The sequence below is a fragment of the Nilaparvata lugens genome, chromosome 1, assembly GCF_014356525.2.
Source record: "Nilaparvata lugens isolate BPH chromosome 1, ASM1435652v1, whole genome shotgun sequence".
NCBI lineage: Eukaryota > Metazoa > Arthropoda > Insecta > Hemiptera > Delphacidae > Nilaparvata > Nilaparvata lugens.
This window is the reverse complement of record NC_052504.1, coordinates 98,670,209-98,684,940: the sequence shown is the minus strand read 5'-3', so window position 1 is coordinate 98,684,940 and position 14,732 is coordinate 98,670,209. Positions and strand designations below refer to the sequence as shown.

The following is a 14,732-nucleotide window of genomic DNA, read 5'->3' as shown; positions in this document are numbered from 1 at the left end:
AAATTATGATTTTATTCAGGTACTACAGCTACTATAGTACATAGTTGTTATTTTTGTTTCTCATAGAAATTAACAATACAAAGAGCGTCTGTGTGAAGGATGAGCTTGTTTTTTTCGCACAGAGAAACGAGGTGTCAGCTCCGATAACGCTATTCTAAGTTCCTGGGTCACATCCAGACTTGATCAATATTCACTTTTCATGGCAGCTAGAGCAGAAACCCAGTTTCACATGGATAAATTGTAGCAAATGGAGTCTATATCTTCAATGCATTTTTACTCAAAATTGGGTGTTCCTTTTGCACATCAATCCAGAAGGATGTAAGAGAGTATTCTTCAAACTTCATTTTAAGCGCAAAGTCACCTTGGAGATCAATGAGGTTTTTTTTAATCATGTTGAGGGAGCACTTATTGATTAAGAATTTGAATTTGACAATACGGTTAATATAAATATTTTATGAGTAAAAATTACTCACATGTAATTTTAAAAATAGAAAGATTGCTTATCGTAATTATTTTAGAAGTAAATTTAAAACATTTTCCAACCAAGCTTTTGCGCCCCCCCCCTGACCATTCATCGCGCCCCCCTTGGGGGTCGCGCCCCACACTTTGAGAACCACTGGTCTATAGTGAGGTCCACGTCATGGAGAAAGATAGTGGAACAGCGTTGCCTATTCTCTGTTTTGCTACTGAAATGTATGTGAGTGACCGACCCCAATTCGGCGTTACCGTAGCAGCTAGAAGCCGCTTCTCAGTGTATTCTATACTTGAAATTGAAATTTATAGAGTGTTACACGTTATAATGGCAACGTTGCCACACAGGGTAGTCTATAGGAAACACATATTAGAAATTAGGAAACAATATGGGCCATATGAATAAGCTTTACCTTATACTCGTACCTTATGCTCCTGAACTCTGGAGCAAATGCTCACGTATTTTAAAGATTTTTCATCAGCTGATTCGCCTTTGTGGCCTTACTTTGTTTTTATAGCTCACGTAAGCGCTAAATATGCAAGTATAGACACCGCTTGTGTTTGGTCGTCTGCTCTGTTCTCTTTCCATGAATTGAGTTTTAGGTTAGTTGCGTTCTGAATTTTGAAATAATAGCGTAAAAAATGTCATCTCTGTAATAATCTTTCGCATAATCTTATAATCTCAATAGCCTTCTTATTATCGTCTATACTCTCATCTTCTTAAATGCCTATTTCCTATTCTGTGATGGCTATCTGTGATATTATATCATGGTTGAATCAAAAAAGAGTTTTATAGTTCTCAACTATTGGTTGTGATCGTATCTGGTATAGTTTCCTCTTACTCACGCGAATTAGTTGAGCCATTTTACTATGAGCAAAAGGTGAAAGCTGCTCCAAACTAGACTCACCTTTTTTGAAGCATTTGCTTCAAAAGTTGAGCGAATGCTCTAGTTTATTCATACAATTTCGAGCATAAGCTTTTACTTTTGAGCAAATGCTCAAACTATTATTTTGATGAGCATGAGCAAAAGGTTTTGCTCACTTTTAATGAAGCATATGCTCCATATTTTAGAAGCATAAGCAAATGCTCAACTTCATTCATATGGCCCAATGTACAGGGTTGTGCAGAGGAAACGCTTGTTTTTCGAACAGCCAATACTCGTCAACGGGAGAAGGTATTACTCTGGAACGAATGTTGGCAGACGACCCATACTATGCCATTTCAACATCGTGTGTTCGCTGTTAAGCAGTTTTTTTAGAAACAATAGATCTGTAGTCACAGTGCAACGCTTTTCCGTTAATATTTTAGAGTTGGGCGTCGAGGTGCAATGCCCGATCGAAATACTGTACTCCGATGGGTTGCAGCGTTTAGGAGTTCTAGTTCTGTTGGAACGTTGGAACGTACAACATCGTGTGTTCGTTGTTGAGTAGTTTTTTTAGAAACAATGAATCTGTAGTCACAGTGCAACGCTTTTTCGTCAATATTTTAGAGTTGAGGGTCGAGGTGCAATGCCCGATCGAAATACAGTACTCCGATGGGTTGCAGCGTTTAGGAGTACTAGTTCTGTGAAGAAAAAGAAACCACCTGGTCTTTCCCGTTCAGTTCGTACTCCTGAAAATGTAGACCGAGTCAATTTCGTCGAGTCGATCGTCTAGGACTAGTAACAACTGCGGTTCTGACTCGGTCTACACTTTCCGGGGAACGGGGAAGACCAAGTGGTTTCTTTTACATCACAGAACTAGTACTCCTAAACGCTGCAACCCATCGGAGTACAGTATTTCGATCGGGCATTGCACCTCGACCCTCAACTCTAAAATATTGACTACAGATTCATTGTTTCTAAAAAAAACCTGCTCAACAACGAACACACTATGTTGTACTTTCCAACGCTCATAGCAACTGAAATTGCATAGTATGGGTCGTCTGCCAACATTCGTTCCATGGCAATACCCTCTCCCGTTGACGAGTACTGGCTGTTCGAAAAACATGCGTTTCCTCTGCACAACTCTGTATTTGCTTTTTGGGATGTATTTGATTTATTTTTTTTTAATAAAGAAAGAAAGTTTTGATAAAGAAAGAAGTATTTGATTAATATTGGTGTTGATATCCTTGTCTATTGACAGACATTATTCGACAAAGCAGATAGCGTTATCCTTTCCTAGCTCCGCAACGTTGCCAGATCATGCATAAACAATTTAGAAATATAATTATTCAACAATTATTTAGTCTCAATCATGAAAGTTTATTATTTGATAATTTGATTGTATGGTAAGAGATGTTATGGTATTTCTCCATAATTGAAAGTATAAGACGTTGATGTTGTTAATAGTACTATAGTGAGGTGGAGTGCAGTGGAGGAAGATAGGAGAACAACGTTGCCGATCCTCCGTCTTGTCATTTCCTTCTATAGACGGTAGCTGATACAGGTTTATTGATGTATTATTATTTGTTTATTCTAGTTTAAAATAATCGATTATATTTTATTATATTTTTCAATGATTTCATAATGAATTTTCATAATTAAGATTAAATATTTAGGTAATTAATTATTAATTCTAAATTGTTAAAAGACGATCTGGCAACAGAGCAAAGCGAGAAAGAGATAGCTGTATCCGCTTTGTTGAATGATAGACAAGGATAGCTATACCATTGCTAATCAAAAACTGCCATTATAACGTGGACTTGATTGTATTTAACTGTTGTATTATTCAAAGGCAGAATGAAGTTAATTTTCATTATTTATTGAAAGTATTTCAATTGAGCTACTTTAATGTTTAATTATTATAGAAAATTACTTATACCCTTTTTATCTATTTATTGATATAATTTTAGGCGAAGAACAAAGCGGACAAAAACCGCTTGCGCGTGGAAGAGGCTTTTCTGAAGACGACACACGCGGCACGCGCCGAAGCGGCCGCCGCCCGCCGGGAGGAGAAAAAGCGACTTGAAAAGGAGCGCATTCTACTGGTTGGTGCCCAAAACTACCTACCCAAAAAGTTGTCCATTTTTCGCTATTATTAATAGCAAACTGTTGGTTTCATCCTTTATTAATAAATTGAATGATTGTGCACATAACCTCAATTTGAAATTAGAGAATTTTTGATAACTCATTATGATTCCTTCAAATTCTATTTATCAATATTGTTGGGTTAGTTGCAGTGCATGCGGCTAAAGTCTGCAACAACAATGCAACAGTCTCCGGCTGCTTTGCATGTCATTTGTAAACTATTTTAGATTATTTCAAACAATAATCAATGTTACATAACCCTCTTGGTCTTGGCGTAGAATAGCTGTAATTTATTTCACTTGATTAGAGAAAAATTAGGTTGAGATTTGTTAACAATATATTTACATTTTACATATTTACATTAATACAGAAACTATTTACTTTAAACTTTGCTTTGGCATGCACTGCTACTAACCCCCAAGCGGTGTCTTATCACTAAAGCTGCCATATCTCAGTTAATATTGGTCCAATCTTGAAAAATTCGGTTCCAATCGATAGGTAATTGAATTTACTAAAAAATTATCCTTGTAATTTGTAAAACAAACGGTTCCTGAGTTATTTAAGAAACAACATTTTAAATGGCCGGAATTTTGTTGTATGAATTTGAAAAATTATCATAATTTTTTTGTAGCTTTGTCTAGTTGTTATAAATGATTGTGCAAAGTTTCAATTTCTTTTGTTTAACCATTAAATAAGGTATCCTTGAAATCTTGATAAAATTTGCCAACTTTTTTGTCTCTTGTAAATTTTCTGTAAAGTGAACAGTTTTCGTGAAATTTGCAATCAACAATTTAAAAAGGCCGCCATTTTGAATATGTACATCGAAAATGTTTTATTCTATTCTTCAAAGTTGAGTCTTTATAGCTTAAATATTCATGTCAAATTTCAGATCAATACAACATTTCTTTCTTGAGACAACAATTCCTAAGTGAAGAAACAAAATGGCAGCTATAAGGATAATCGCTGAGTTTTGGACACTTCAAATACGTCATTTGTAGTCTCCTATCATCCAGAAACAATACCCTAAAATGTTCGGCACTACTTCTGAAACATTCTGTATATTCAAAGATGCAGGCTTGAAAAGTCAAAGTCCAGCTACATTGTGATAGGCTACAAATTCCATAACTTTCGCTACCAACTCAAAGTTGGATCTTTGCCAAATGAACGTTTTATCCAAGTACTTGAGATCCTGGCTGATTGTGAATCCATTTTATTCAGTGGAGGAATTAATTATTGCTGATCACATCATAGTCAATTTAACTTAATGTGATTTTTACTTTCCTTACCCTATTACCATAGGTAAGGAAAGTATTGCTTTCCGAAAAAAATTAAGGTACCCCAATTTCTAAATTTCTATACGTTTCAAGGTCCCCTGAGTCCGAAAAAGTGGTTTTTGGGTATTGGTCTGTATGTGTGTGTGTGTGTGTGTGTGTGTGTGTATGAGTGTATGTGCGTCTGTGTACACGATATCTCATCTCTCAATTAACGGAATGACTTGAAATTTGGAACTTAAGGTCCTTTCACTATAAGGATCCGACACGAACAATTTCGATCTGATGCAATTCAAAATGGCGGCTAAAATGGCAAAAATGTTGTCAAAACAGGGTTTTTTTGCAATTTTCTCGAAAACTGCTCCAACGATTTTCATCATATTCATACCTAGAATAGTCATCGATAAGCTCTATCAACTGCCACAAGTCCCATATCTGTAAAAATTCCAGGAGCTTCGCCCCATCAATGCAGATAGATTTCCAATTATCAGGCTTCAGATACAATTGAAACGAAAAAAATCAAGTGGAGTAGATTGAGCATGAAAATCTCTACAATTAATGTTCAGTAACATTTTCACCTAAAATTGAAAATAAGCTTTAAATTCGAGAAAATGTGATTATTCAATTGCAAATTATTGTTGATTCTATTAAATCATTCACTATGAAGAGATAGCAGACCTCATGTGTGTCTCCAGCGTTATTGCCCTGTCACCAGCTGGCTCAAATCTTTGAATAGTAGACTTGAGATGCGCGGGAACACTAGCGTCAGGTGATCAATTTTTATAACGGCAAGGAAAGTTGTGTGAGTGCGCCACACCAGATTTTTGTATGTTTAAAATAATACCAAAGTACAGGAGACCACTAAATTATCTGATTTAACTGTACATTTTCCTTGATTCTAATGTAACTTATCTGTTTTATTTATTATTGTCTATTGTATTTGTTGTGCCTGTGTAATTTATTGTATGCTCCATCAATGTGAATTGTGACATGGCTATATGTAACTCCTATGTTCAACTGGCCCAATAAAAACTCGAAACTACTATTAGTATGTAGGCCTAGATTTGAAGCTATTTTTCTAAATTTACATCAGAAGTGTTTTATGATGTCATATGGAGAAGTCTTAGGAGCACTTTTGTTAACAATATTATTTTATTTTAGGAGGACGATCCTGAAAAGCAGCGTAAGTGGGAAGAGAGAGAGATGAAACGGCAAATGAAAAAGAAGGCTCCAAAAATGAAGCAGCTCAAAGTAAAAGCTCTTTGAATCGATTTCATCCTCACATACACACACTTCTCTCGATAACAATAATAATAATTCTGTAGTGTTCACTTTTTGTAAATTTTTACCATAAACTAGGAAAGTAGTTTCAAATAGCTATCTATCGTATAACTTATTTTCAAGCTGTTTTATCAATTTTTCTTGAAATATTTGCTTTTGAACTTTGAATGCTATAACAATTTCCACATTAAATGTAGGTTAATAACCTAGATAATTGTTATGTTATGGCCTTTACTTAAGAATTGGATTCAAGAAATTTTATTAGTTTCAGAAGCCGGTTGCAAAAAAGCCGGCTAAATTTCAACCGTGATTAATTCCACGAGATCCAATCAGAGAAGCCGTCTTTTCAAAAAAGCCTTCTCTGATTGGTTCTCGTGAAATTAATCAGGGTTAAAATTTAATCGGCTTTTGTACAACCGGGCCCAGTAGTTACAAACATCAAATAAATAATATACAAAAATAGAACGCCGTTTTACAAAGTTTCAAAATCAACAGCAGTTCAAAAGTTGAAAGTTAACAATGTATCTAGAATACATTATATTGTACATTCCTTGAAAAGTAACATGTTATCTTGAATGTAGCATAAATTATGTTACATTGAAAGATAACATATACCGAACAATCTAAAGAAGATTCGCGAGTTGTCATTCCCAAAGTAAAACAAAACAGACGTGATCTTCTGAAGAACTGGAAAGAAGAACAAAAGAAAGGTGCTGGGAAAAATAGCTTGTAACCTTTGGTCGTAGGAATGTATTGTGTTAGTATTTCAACCTGTTGTCCCTTTTAGGGATCTGAGACCTAACTACAAAATTAACATCAGAACATAACAATAATTCTTTTGGTGACTGATAGTTTAATTGAAGAGGCAATAATTGATCCCCATTTTCCTGCCAACCTATACAAGGCAGTACCTACACTGAGTATCTTTTGCCAAATGCAAAAGTTGAAAAAAATAAAAATATCAGTACCATTTTATTGATTCATTAAATGTTTCAATTCATAAAAGCCAATTTCAAATGAAAAACATTTGAGAATGGTTTTAATGAGTTGAAACATTTTATGCACTAATAAAATAATATATTATAAGGGTACTACTGGATTATATCACAGAGAAACAATAGCGTAAGTAGATATCCCATGGTATAGGGCGTTTATGTCGCAACTTTTACTGCTATCTCAAGCCGATTATTGTAGATTACTGTCGATTTTTAATGTTTTGGCGGGGTGAGAGTGTATGAACGGCACAATATGAGAGACTATTGTGAGGTCCACGTTATAATGGCAGTGTGTGATTTGCAATCGTGTTGCTATCCTTGTCTATCGTTCAACAAAGCAGATGGCGCTATCTCTTTCACGCATTGCGATGTTGCCACATCGTTTATCAACAATGTAGAAATTCAACTAATTGACAAAATATTTTATCTCAATCATGAAAATTTATTATTTCATCTTTAAAAAATATATTTTCTGGCCATATAAAATATGATTAACTATTTTCAACAATAATGAACAGTTAAATTGATCAGATATACCAGTATCAGTTTGGGTGGCAAGGCTGAGATCTGGCAACCCTTTTCTCCTACACTGCCATTATAACGTGGACCTCACTATATCAGCGTCACACAGCATCATGGGGAAGAACTACGTTGACTATGGGCTTGAGTGATAACAGTAAAAGTTGCGACATAAACGCCCTATACCATGGGATATCTACTTACGCTATTGTTTCTCTATGATTATATATTTATTTTATTTCAACTTATGAGTTTGTTTGAAAAATACTTGGAAATAGATTACTGCCATGTTTAGGTTGGCAGGAGGATCAATTGCCAACTTGGCTGACTCAATCATTGGAAACTACAAATCTTATTTTGAGTTATTTTTTGAAACCAGGCCTCAGGCCTCAGGTGTCTACCAATCTCAAAACGGCAACCACAACGGGTATATGTATTGATATTTCTGATAAAAAACAAGCCAACTATTCATAAGTTAAAAGTTTTTTCACACAGTTGGAAACTTGAAAAGTTCCAACTAGTCTTTTTTTCAAGACTAGAAATATCTAGTCTTTTTATTCAGTTGAAAAGTTATTTTCAAAACTATTGATAACAAGATATATTGTCAACATGACTTATTTGCATTTTTATTAGTTTGTTTAACTAAGACTTAGAATATAGATGAAAATTTTCACTAGTCTTAAGACTGTTTAGACAACAATGTATAAGATATAGTTGAGTTAACTATCAATAAGTTGTTAGTTGAATTGCCTTAATTGTCATTTTCATCTCTATTTGAACAAAAATTAATTAGATCGGTGGAAATGTACTTCTTTATAAATTATTTTAGAAACTTTGAATGTATTGTTATCCTATTCAGACTTGAAAATATTTAGTTGTTTGATTATTCATTTGTTCAAGGATGAATTAATGCTTTATGTTGTTAGCTGTTGGCAAACGTAAGCTTAATTCAATGATTAATGTGGTTTAAATCACTTCTCTATTAGTGTTATTTGAAGTATTGTGTGAGTGAATAAATTGTTGGAATAATTAGTAGAAATGGAGTGTTAGAATTATTGCAATTGTTATTATTTACAATATTATTTATTGGCGTATTGAAGTTTTTAAGTGTTCAATTAGATAATTTGAAATTCAATGCACTTGTTATAAATATATAAGTTTGTCGTGAAAATGCATTTCTTTTTATTCACTAGACAATACCCAATAATGCACTAGGCGGTTTTTTAGAGGAAATCAAGAAGTATCTCAGATTTGTTTGGAACTTTGGGCCAAGCCAGCCACATGAAAGCGAGTCGGCAGAGCAGCCAATGATTATCAGCTGATTCCCGAACGCCAATCTAATCGGCCAGTCGAAGAGCTTCGCCGACTCGTCTGAAAACGTGTCTTGGCCCTTACACCATACATTAGTATATTTCGCACCTAGGGCCGAAAATGAGACATTTCCGGCTCGAAATCGGTTTTCAAGTCCGAGGCCGTAGGCCGAGGACTAGAAAAGATTGAGAGCTAGAAAAACATTTTTGCCCTTGGTGCGAACGCTATTTTTCGCCACACAAAAAAATAAACAATATAATATATATGAGAATAATTGTTTATTAACCACTTCCGAAAGCAAAAGTGGAAGGTCATAGCTCTAGCAAACCTGAGGTAATCTGAGTATCAGGAAATTGTCCAAGTATTTTTTTTTATTCTGATTTGTTTAAATAACCTAAAAGATTATGTTCAATTATGTGGGAGGTTGAGTTTATACTTTTTTTTTATTCTTTCAAATGACAATAAGATGATATTATTATGAATGTTTGGTTTCTTGAATAATGAAAAGTTTTTTGATCAGCTGTTTTAGCGCACTTGAAATTTGGACAATCTGGATGTCAACAATGCTTGTTATCGTCGACTGTGGAAGTTGAGGTTAGAAGTCCTATCCTACTCTGAAAATCGAATCTGAATAGTTTATAATATCTTATTTGTATTTCATTCATCCAAATAAAATGAAAGTATCTTATTGCAGAATATTTTATTCAATTCTAAACTGATTCCGTGTCATAAACCATTTTGTAAACACGTTCACATAAAATCACAATCAGCTGACTTCAAGGTTATTTTACAGCCCTAGGGCCGTAAAACTTTTACCGGCCTGGTCAGAAAACAATCATTTTCGGCCTCCATATGACGCACGAAAACCAGCTCATTACATCCAAGTGGGGCGAAAAAAATTATTAAATTCAATTTATACATAGAGCTTGACCTTGGAAATGTCGATGCTAAATAATGTGGCTTAACTACCTAAGTGTCAACTAAGCCTGGTTTTCACTAGTAGAGTTACTGGCATACTAACTCTACCGAGCTAACTGTTTTCACTACAATTGAGAAAACTAGTTATGAAATCATTCATCTTCAAATGCTTATAACTCAAGAATATGAGTGAATTTTGTCAATGTGATGACATCTTATTGTTTCTCTCGTCAAGTACTGTCATTCCTGAGAGTTTGAGCGATTTTAATTTTTGCAAAAATCCATGATGTATCCATGTAACATGAAAAATGCTAATCTCCCAGATTTGGTTGGGCTATGGATAGAGGTTGACCTTACAAGTGTTGTGCTATAATATGAGACGTTTCGCTACAATACAGGGTGCGTTATACACTGAATCATAAAATCTATCCTCCACTCACAGATCAGAGAAATCACTCATCTTCAAATGCTTATAACTCAAGAATAGGAGAGAATTTCGCCAATGTGATGACATATTATTGTTCCTCTCGCCAAGTACTATCATTCCTAAGAGTTTGAGCGATTTTAATGTTTGACCATTTTTGCAAAAATCCATGATGTTATTCATGGATTTCATGAAAAATGCTAATCTCCCAGATTTGGTTGATATTCGGGCTATGGATAGCCCTTTCTTGTCTCTCTCTGTATTGACTGATATTCGGGCTATGGATAGCCCTTTCTTGTCTCTCTCTCTTTTGGTAGAGAGTTAGTGGGAAGGATATTTTAAATACGGTATTCTTTCCGAAGAATGGACATTGATATGTCCAAAGCTCCGCCAATTTATGTAGATGCATAACAATATGATTATTATCTATAGTTATTATATTACAAACTGCTTTTTCATATCATATACAGTTCAATAATTATTTTCTTAGTCTATATTATGTCAATTCATCTATAATTTTGCTGTATTGTAAGCTATTGTATATAAGTGTATAAGCCAGTATATATTGTAATCTACATAAATAAAGTACTCAATCAATCAATCTCTCTCTCTTTTGGTAGAGAGTTAGTGGAAGGATATTTTAAATACGGTATTCTTTCCGAAGAATGGACATTGATATGTCCAAGCTCCGCCAATTTATGTAGATGCATAACAATATGATTATTATCTATAGTTATTATATTACAAACTGCTTTTTCATATCATATACAGTTCAATAATTATTTTCTTAGTCTATATTATGTCAATTCATCTATAATTTTGCTGTATTGTAAGCTATTGTATATAAGTGTATAAGCCAGTATATATTGTAATCTACATAAATAAAGTACTCAATCAATCAATCTCTCTCTCTTTTGGTAGAGAGTTAGTGGGAAGGATATTTTAAATACGGTATTCTTTCCGAAGAATGGACATTGATATGTCCAAAGCTCCGCCAATTTATTTAGATGCATAACAATATTATCTATAGTTATTCCAAATATTGCTTTTTCCTACAGTTACGTTGAAAAGTGGCCATTGCTGCACTGATTACAGAACGCAAAGAATCACTTTTCCGCTCTAGTGCGGGAAATTTTTTTCCTGCACTCCAGATTTGCAACATGGCAACGCAAAATAGTTTGTAGGTTATATGGAGCACCAGTGCAGCAAAATCAAAATTAAGTTGGTAACTGTGACTGGTGCACGTTATAAGAATCTTGATGGGGTGGACAACAGTGGATGACAGCAGTTGACAGCACACAGCCATTCAAACACACATACTACATTCTATTTTATTTATTAATAATAAAATTACACAGATTTACATTTGATGGATTTCAGGCAATTTTACCCATAATTACCCACTTTTCATATTCAATGGTAACTGTAGGAAAAACTTAATGTGAAATACGTGCGCAAAGTTCCTCTGCTGCACTCAAGAAACCATTCCGCCCTCGCCTACGGCTCGGGCGTAAACGTTTCTTTCGGTGCAGCAAACTGTCACTTTGCGCACTAGTTGCACAAATAACTATTTTCATGTCATATACAGTTCAATAATTATTTTCTTAGTCTATATTATGTAAATTCATTTATGATTTTGCTGTATTGTAAGCTATTGTATATAAGTGTATAAGCCAGTATAATATATATTGTAATCTACATAAATAAAGTACTCAATCGATCAATCTCTCTCTCTCTCTCTCTCTAGTATCTATCCTATCCCACTCTACTCTACTAAAAGCTATTACTCTACCATTACTCTAGCCTATTCTACCAAGAACGTTTTCATTGGGAGAGTTCACAAGATAGTACTTGCCCAGGGAACTCTACCACTAACTCTTCTAATGAAAACCTGCTATATAGTGGAGGCGTAAAGGTAGAGGAGGGTATCGGAGAAGAGAGCTGAGAGAGTTGAAAATGATAAATGATACTCATTTTACTGTATTTAAAATGATAAATGATAATGTACTCCGCGCTTCCTTCTAGCCTACTTCGCCGCTCCACTATGTTTCGATTTTATGTGAAAGAATCTTGGGTAAACTGAAAAACTGTGATGTGTTGATAATTATTTATTTATTGAGAACAATCATATATCAAATGTTTCAACAAAAATCTTATGGAAACTCTAATGTTTCCTAAATATTGTCAACAATAATTCTATTTATTATTTGAACAAGCATACACCATAATGGACTACAGAGCATAATTGAGTTTAATCACTCAAAATTATCATTATATTGTCAACTACTTTAAGTATAATAAAAAACACAATAGGGTTGTGATTACTTCCTATATACTATACTAATCTACAACTAGATAAATGACTTGAATTTTTAGTCAACATACTCTCATTTAACAATAAATCAACATTTGTTCTTAGGAATGTATTGAGGAGTTCAAAATAAATGTTATATTTAAAAAAAATGGTTGAAAGAATATGTTTTAGCTGAAATTTTATTGATCAATTTCTACATTTCGGATTTATTTAACATCATAATCAACTTTATCAAGGTTGAAAGCAGTTTTGGGCGAATGCCTGATGTTTTTATATCATTTCAATATCAATTTTCCAAAACTTTATATAAATTAGAAAGAACCAAATAAAAGAAAATGGTCGAGCGTGAAGATGGATAGGAAGAGGTGAGAATTGTTAGAGATATAAAAAATGTACAGACTTACTAAAAGCGAAAACTTGAAAGATATGATTGAATTGAGGAAGAGAGAGAGGTGTAGGCAAAGATTATTTGACGATAAAGTTTCTATATTTCGAAAAATAAAAATAAAGTGGCATGGAACCTTACAAATTCAGAAGTTGGTGAAATCAAAGTAAATAACTATTCAAATGTGTGTGTGTTTAAGACAATGGAGATCTTCTGAAAGATGCTACTAGCATTTAGCAATTGTTTTAATGACTTTTATGTGACAGCAGTAGATGACTTTGTAAGACCTGATAGACCTATAAACACATCATCAAAACTGTGATTCCACTCTTACCGGTAAATTCAAATTTTTACTCTATTTCTAAGTCAGATTTGATAGAAATAATAATGTCATTTGAAAATAAACTTTCCTCAGGGCCGGACGACATCCCAATCACGGTTGTTGGGGCAGTTTTACCTGCAATTATTAAACCCCTGAGTCATTTGATAAACTCATCCTTAAGGCTGTGCAAAGGCTAAAAATAAACTTTTTACTCGTTATATTTTTCAAAGTTTTTTGATTTGTATATCATCAAGCTATCAAAATGAAAAAGGTTTCTCAGGAAAACATTTTTTTTCTGATCATTACTTTTTGAGATATGAGCGCTTAAAGTTTAAATTTTTGGGACAGAACATTTCAAATTCGGTAAGAGATAAATCCATGAGATTTAGAGGATAGATTCATCATGGTATTGTTGATATAGTAAAACAAACATTTTCTGAAAATATCATTTTTAAGATAGTTATTCAATTTACTAAAAATAACCAAAAATAACTTTTAGTTGAGTTATTTTTGGTAAATTGAATAACTTTTCCAAAAATTGATATTTACAGAAAATTTTTGTTTTACTAGATCAACAATACCATGAAGAATACATCCTCTAAATCTCATGGATTTATATCTTACCGAATTTGAAATGTTCTGTCCCAAAAATTCAAACTTCAGTAGCTCATATCTCAAAAAGTAATGATCGAAAAAAAATGTTTTCCTGAGAAAACTTTTTCATTTTGATAGTTTGATGATATACAAATCGAAAAACTTAGAAAAATATCACGAGTAGAAAGTTTATTTTTATCCTTTGCACAGCCTTAATATCTGGACACTTTGAAGATAGGCCGGGTATTTCCTATATTTAAAAAGGGTAATGTCTAGGATTGTTGACATTTTGTCGCATCCACAAAAAATACTGCATTTATTAGTTACAATAGGTTAGAATAGAAAGAATTGGAGAGCTTATTAAAATGGCAAGTATGATCCAATAATCACATTGAAGCATATCTCTAACATTGCAACAGGAATAACATATTTATTACACGAATGATAAATATTAGATATAATAATATAGGATTATATATATATATATATATATATATATATATATATATATATATATATATATATATATATATATGAGAATAGTTGTTTACTAAGCACTTCCGAAAGCAGAAGTGGAAGGTGATAGCTCTAGCAAATCTGAGGTAATCTGAATATCAGGAAATTGTCCAAGTATTTTTATTTTTTATTCTGATTTGTCTAAATAACCTAAAAGATGATGTTCAATTATGTGGGAGGTTGAGTTTATACTTTTTTATTCTTTCAAATGACAATAAGATGATATTATTATAAATGTTTTAATTATTGAATAATGAACACAAATAATGGAAAGTTTTTTGATCACTTTTCTTAGTTCCATGTTAGCGGCTGGAAAGGTACTCTTTCCGGCCTAGGCCGAAAAGAAACCTGTTCTGACGTCAGACGTGAGTCGTCTGCAAACAATGTCTTTCAGATCTACGTA

The 14,732-nt window shown here is 33.4% G+C and overlaps 1 protein-coding gene across 1 annotated transcript in view; it reads left to right on the top strand.

The window, feature by feature from the left end:
• The window catches only part of LOC111043510 (coiled-coil domain-containing protein 47), a gene marked incomplete at its 5' end in the record, with an annotated part of 43,028 nt that extends 35,079 nt beyond the window's left edge, over nt 1–7,949 (top strand). The window contains 2 exon segments of the mRNA XM_039419763.1: nt 3,305–3,439; nt 5,912–7,949. Coding sequence (XP_039275697.1) covers nt 3,305–3,439; nt 5,912–6,016 — 240 coding nt within the window. The 3' untranslated portion in view covers nt 6,017–7,949.
• Between the last annotated feature and the right edge of the window lie 6,783 nt (nt 7,950–14,732).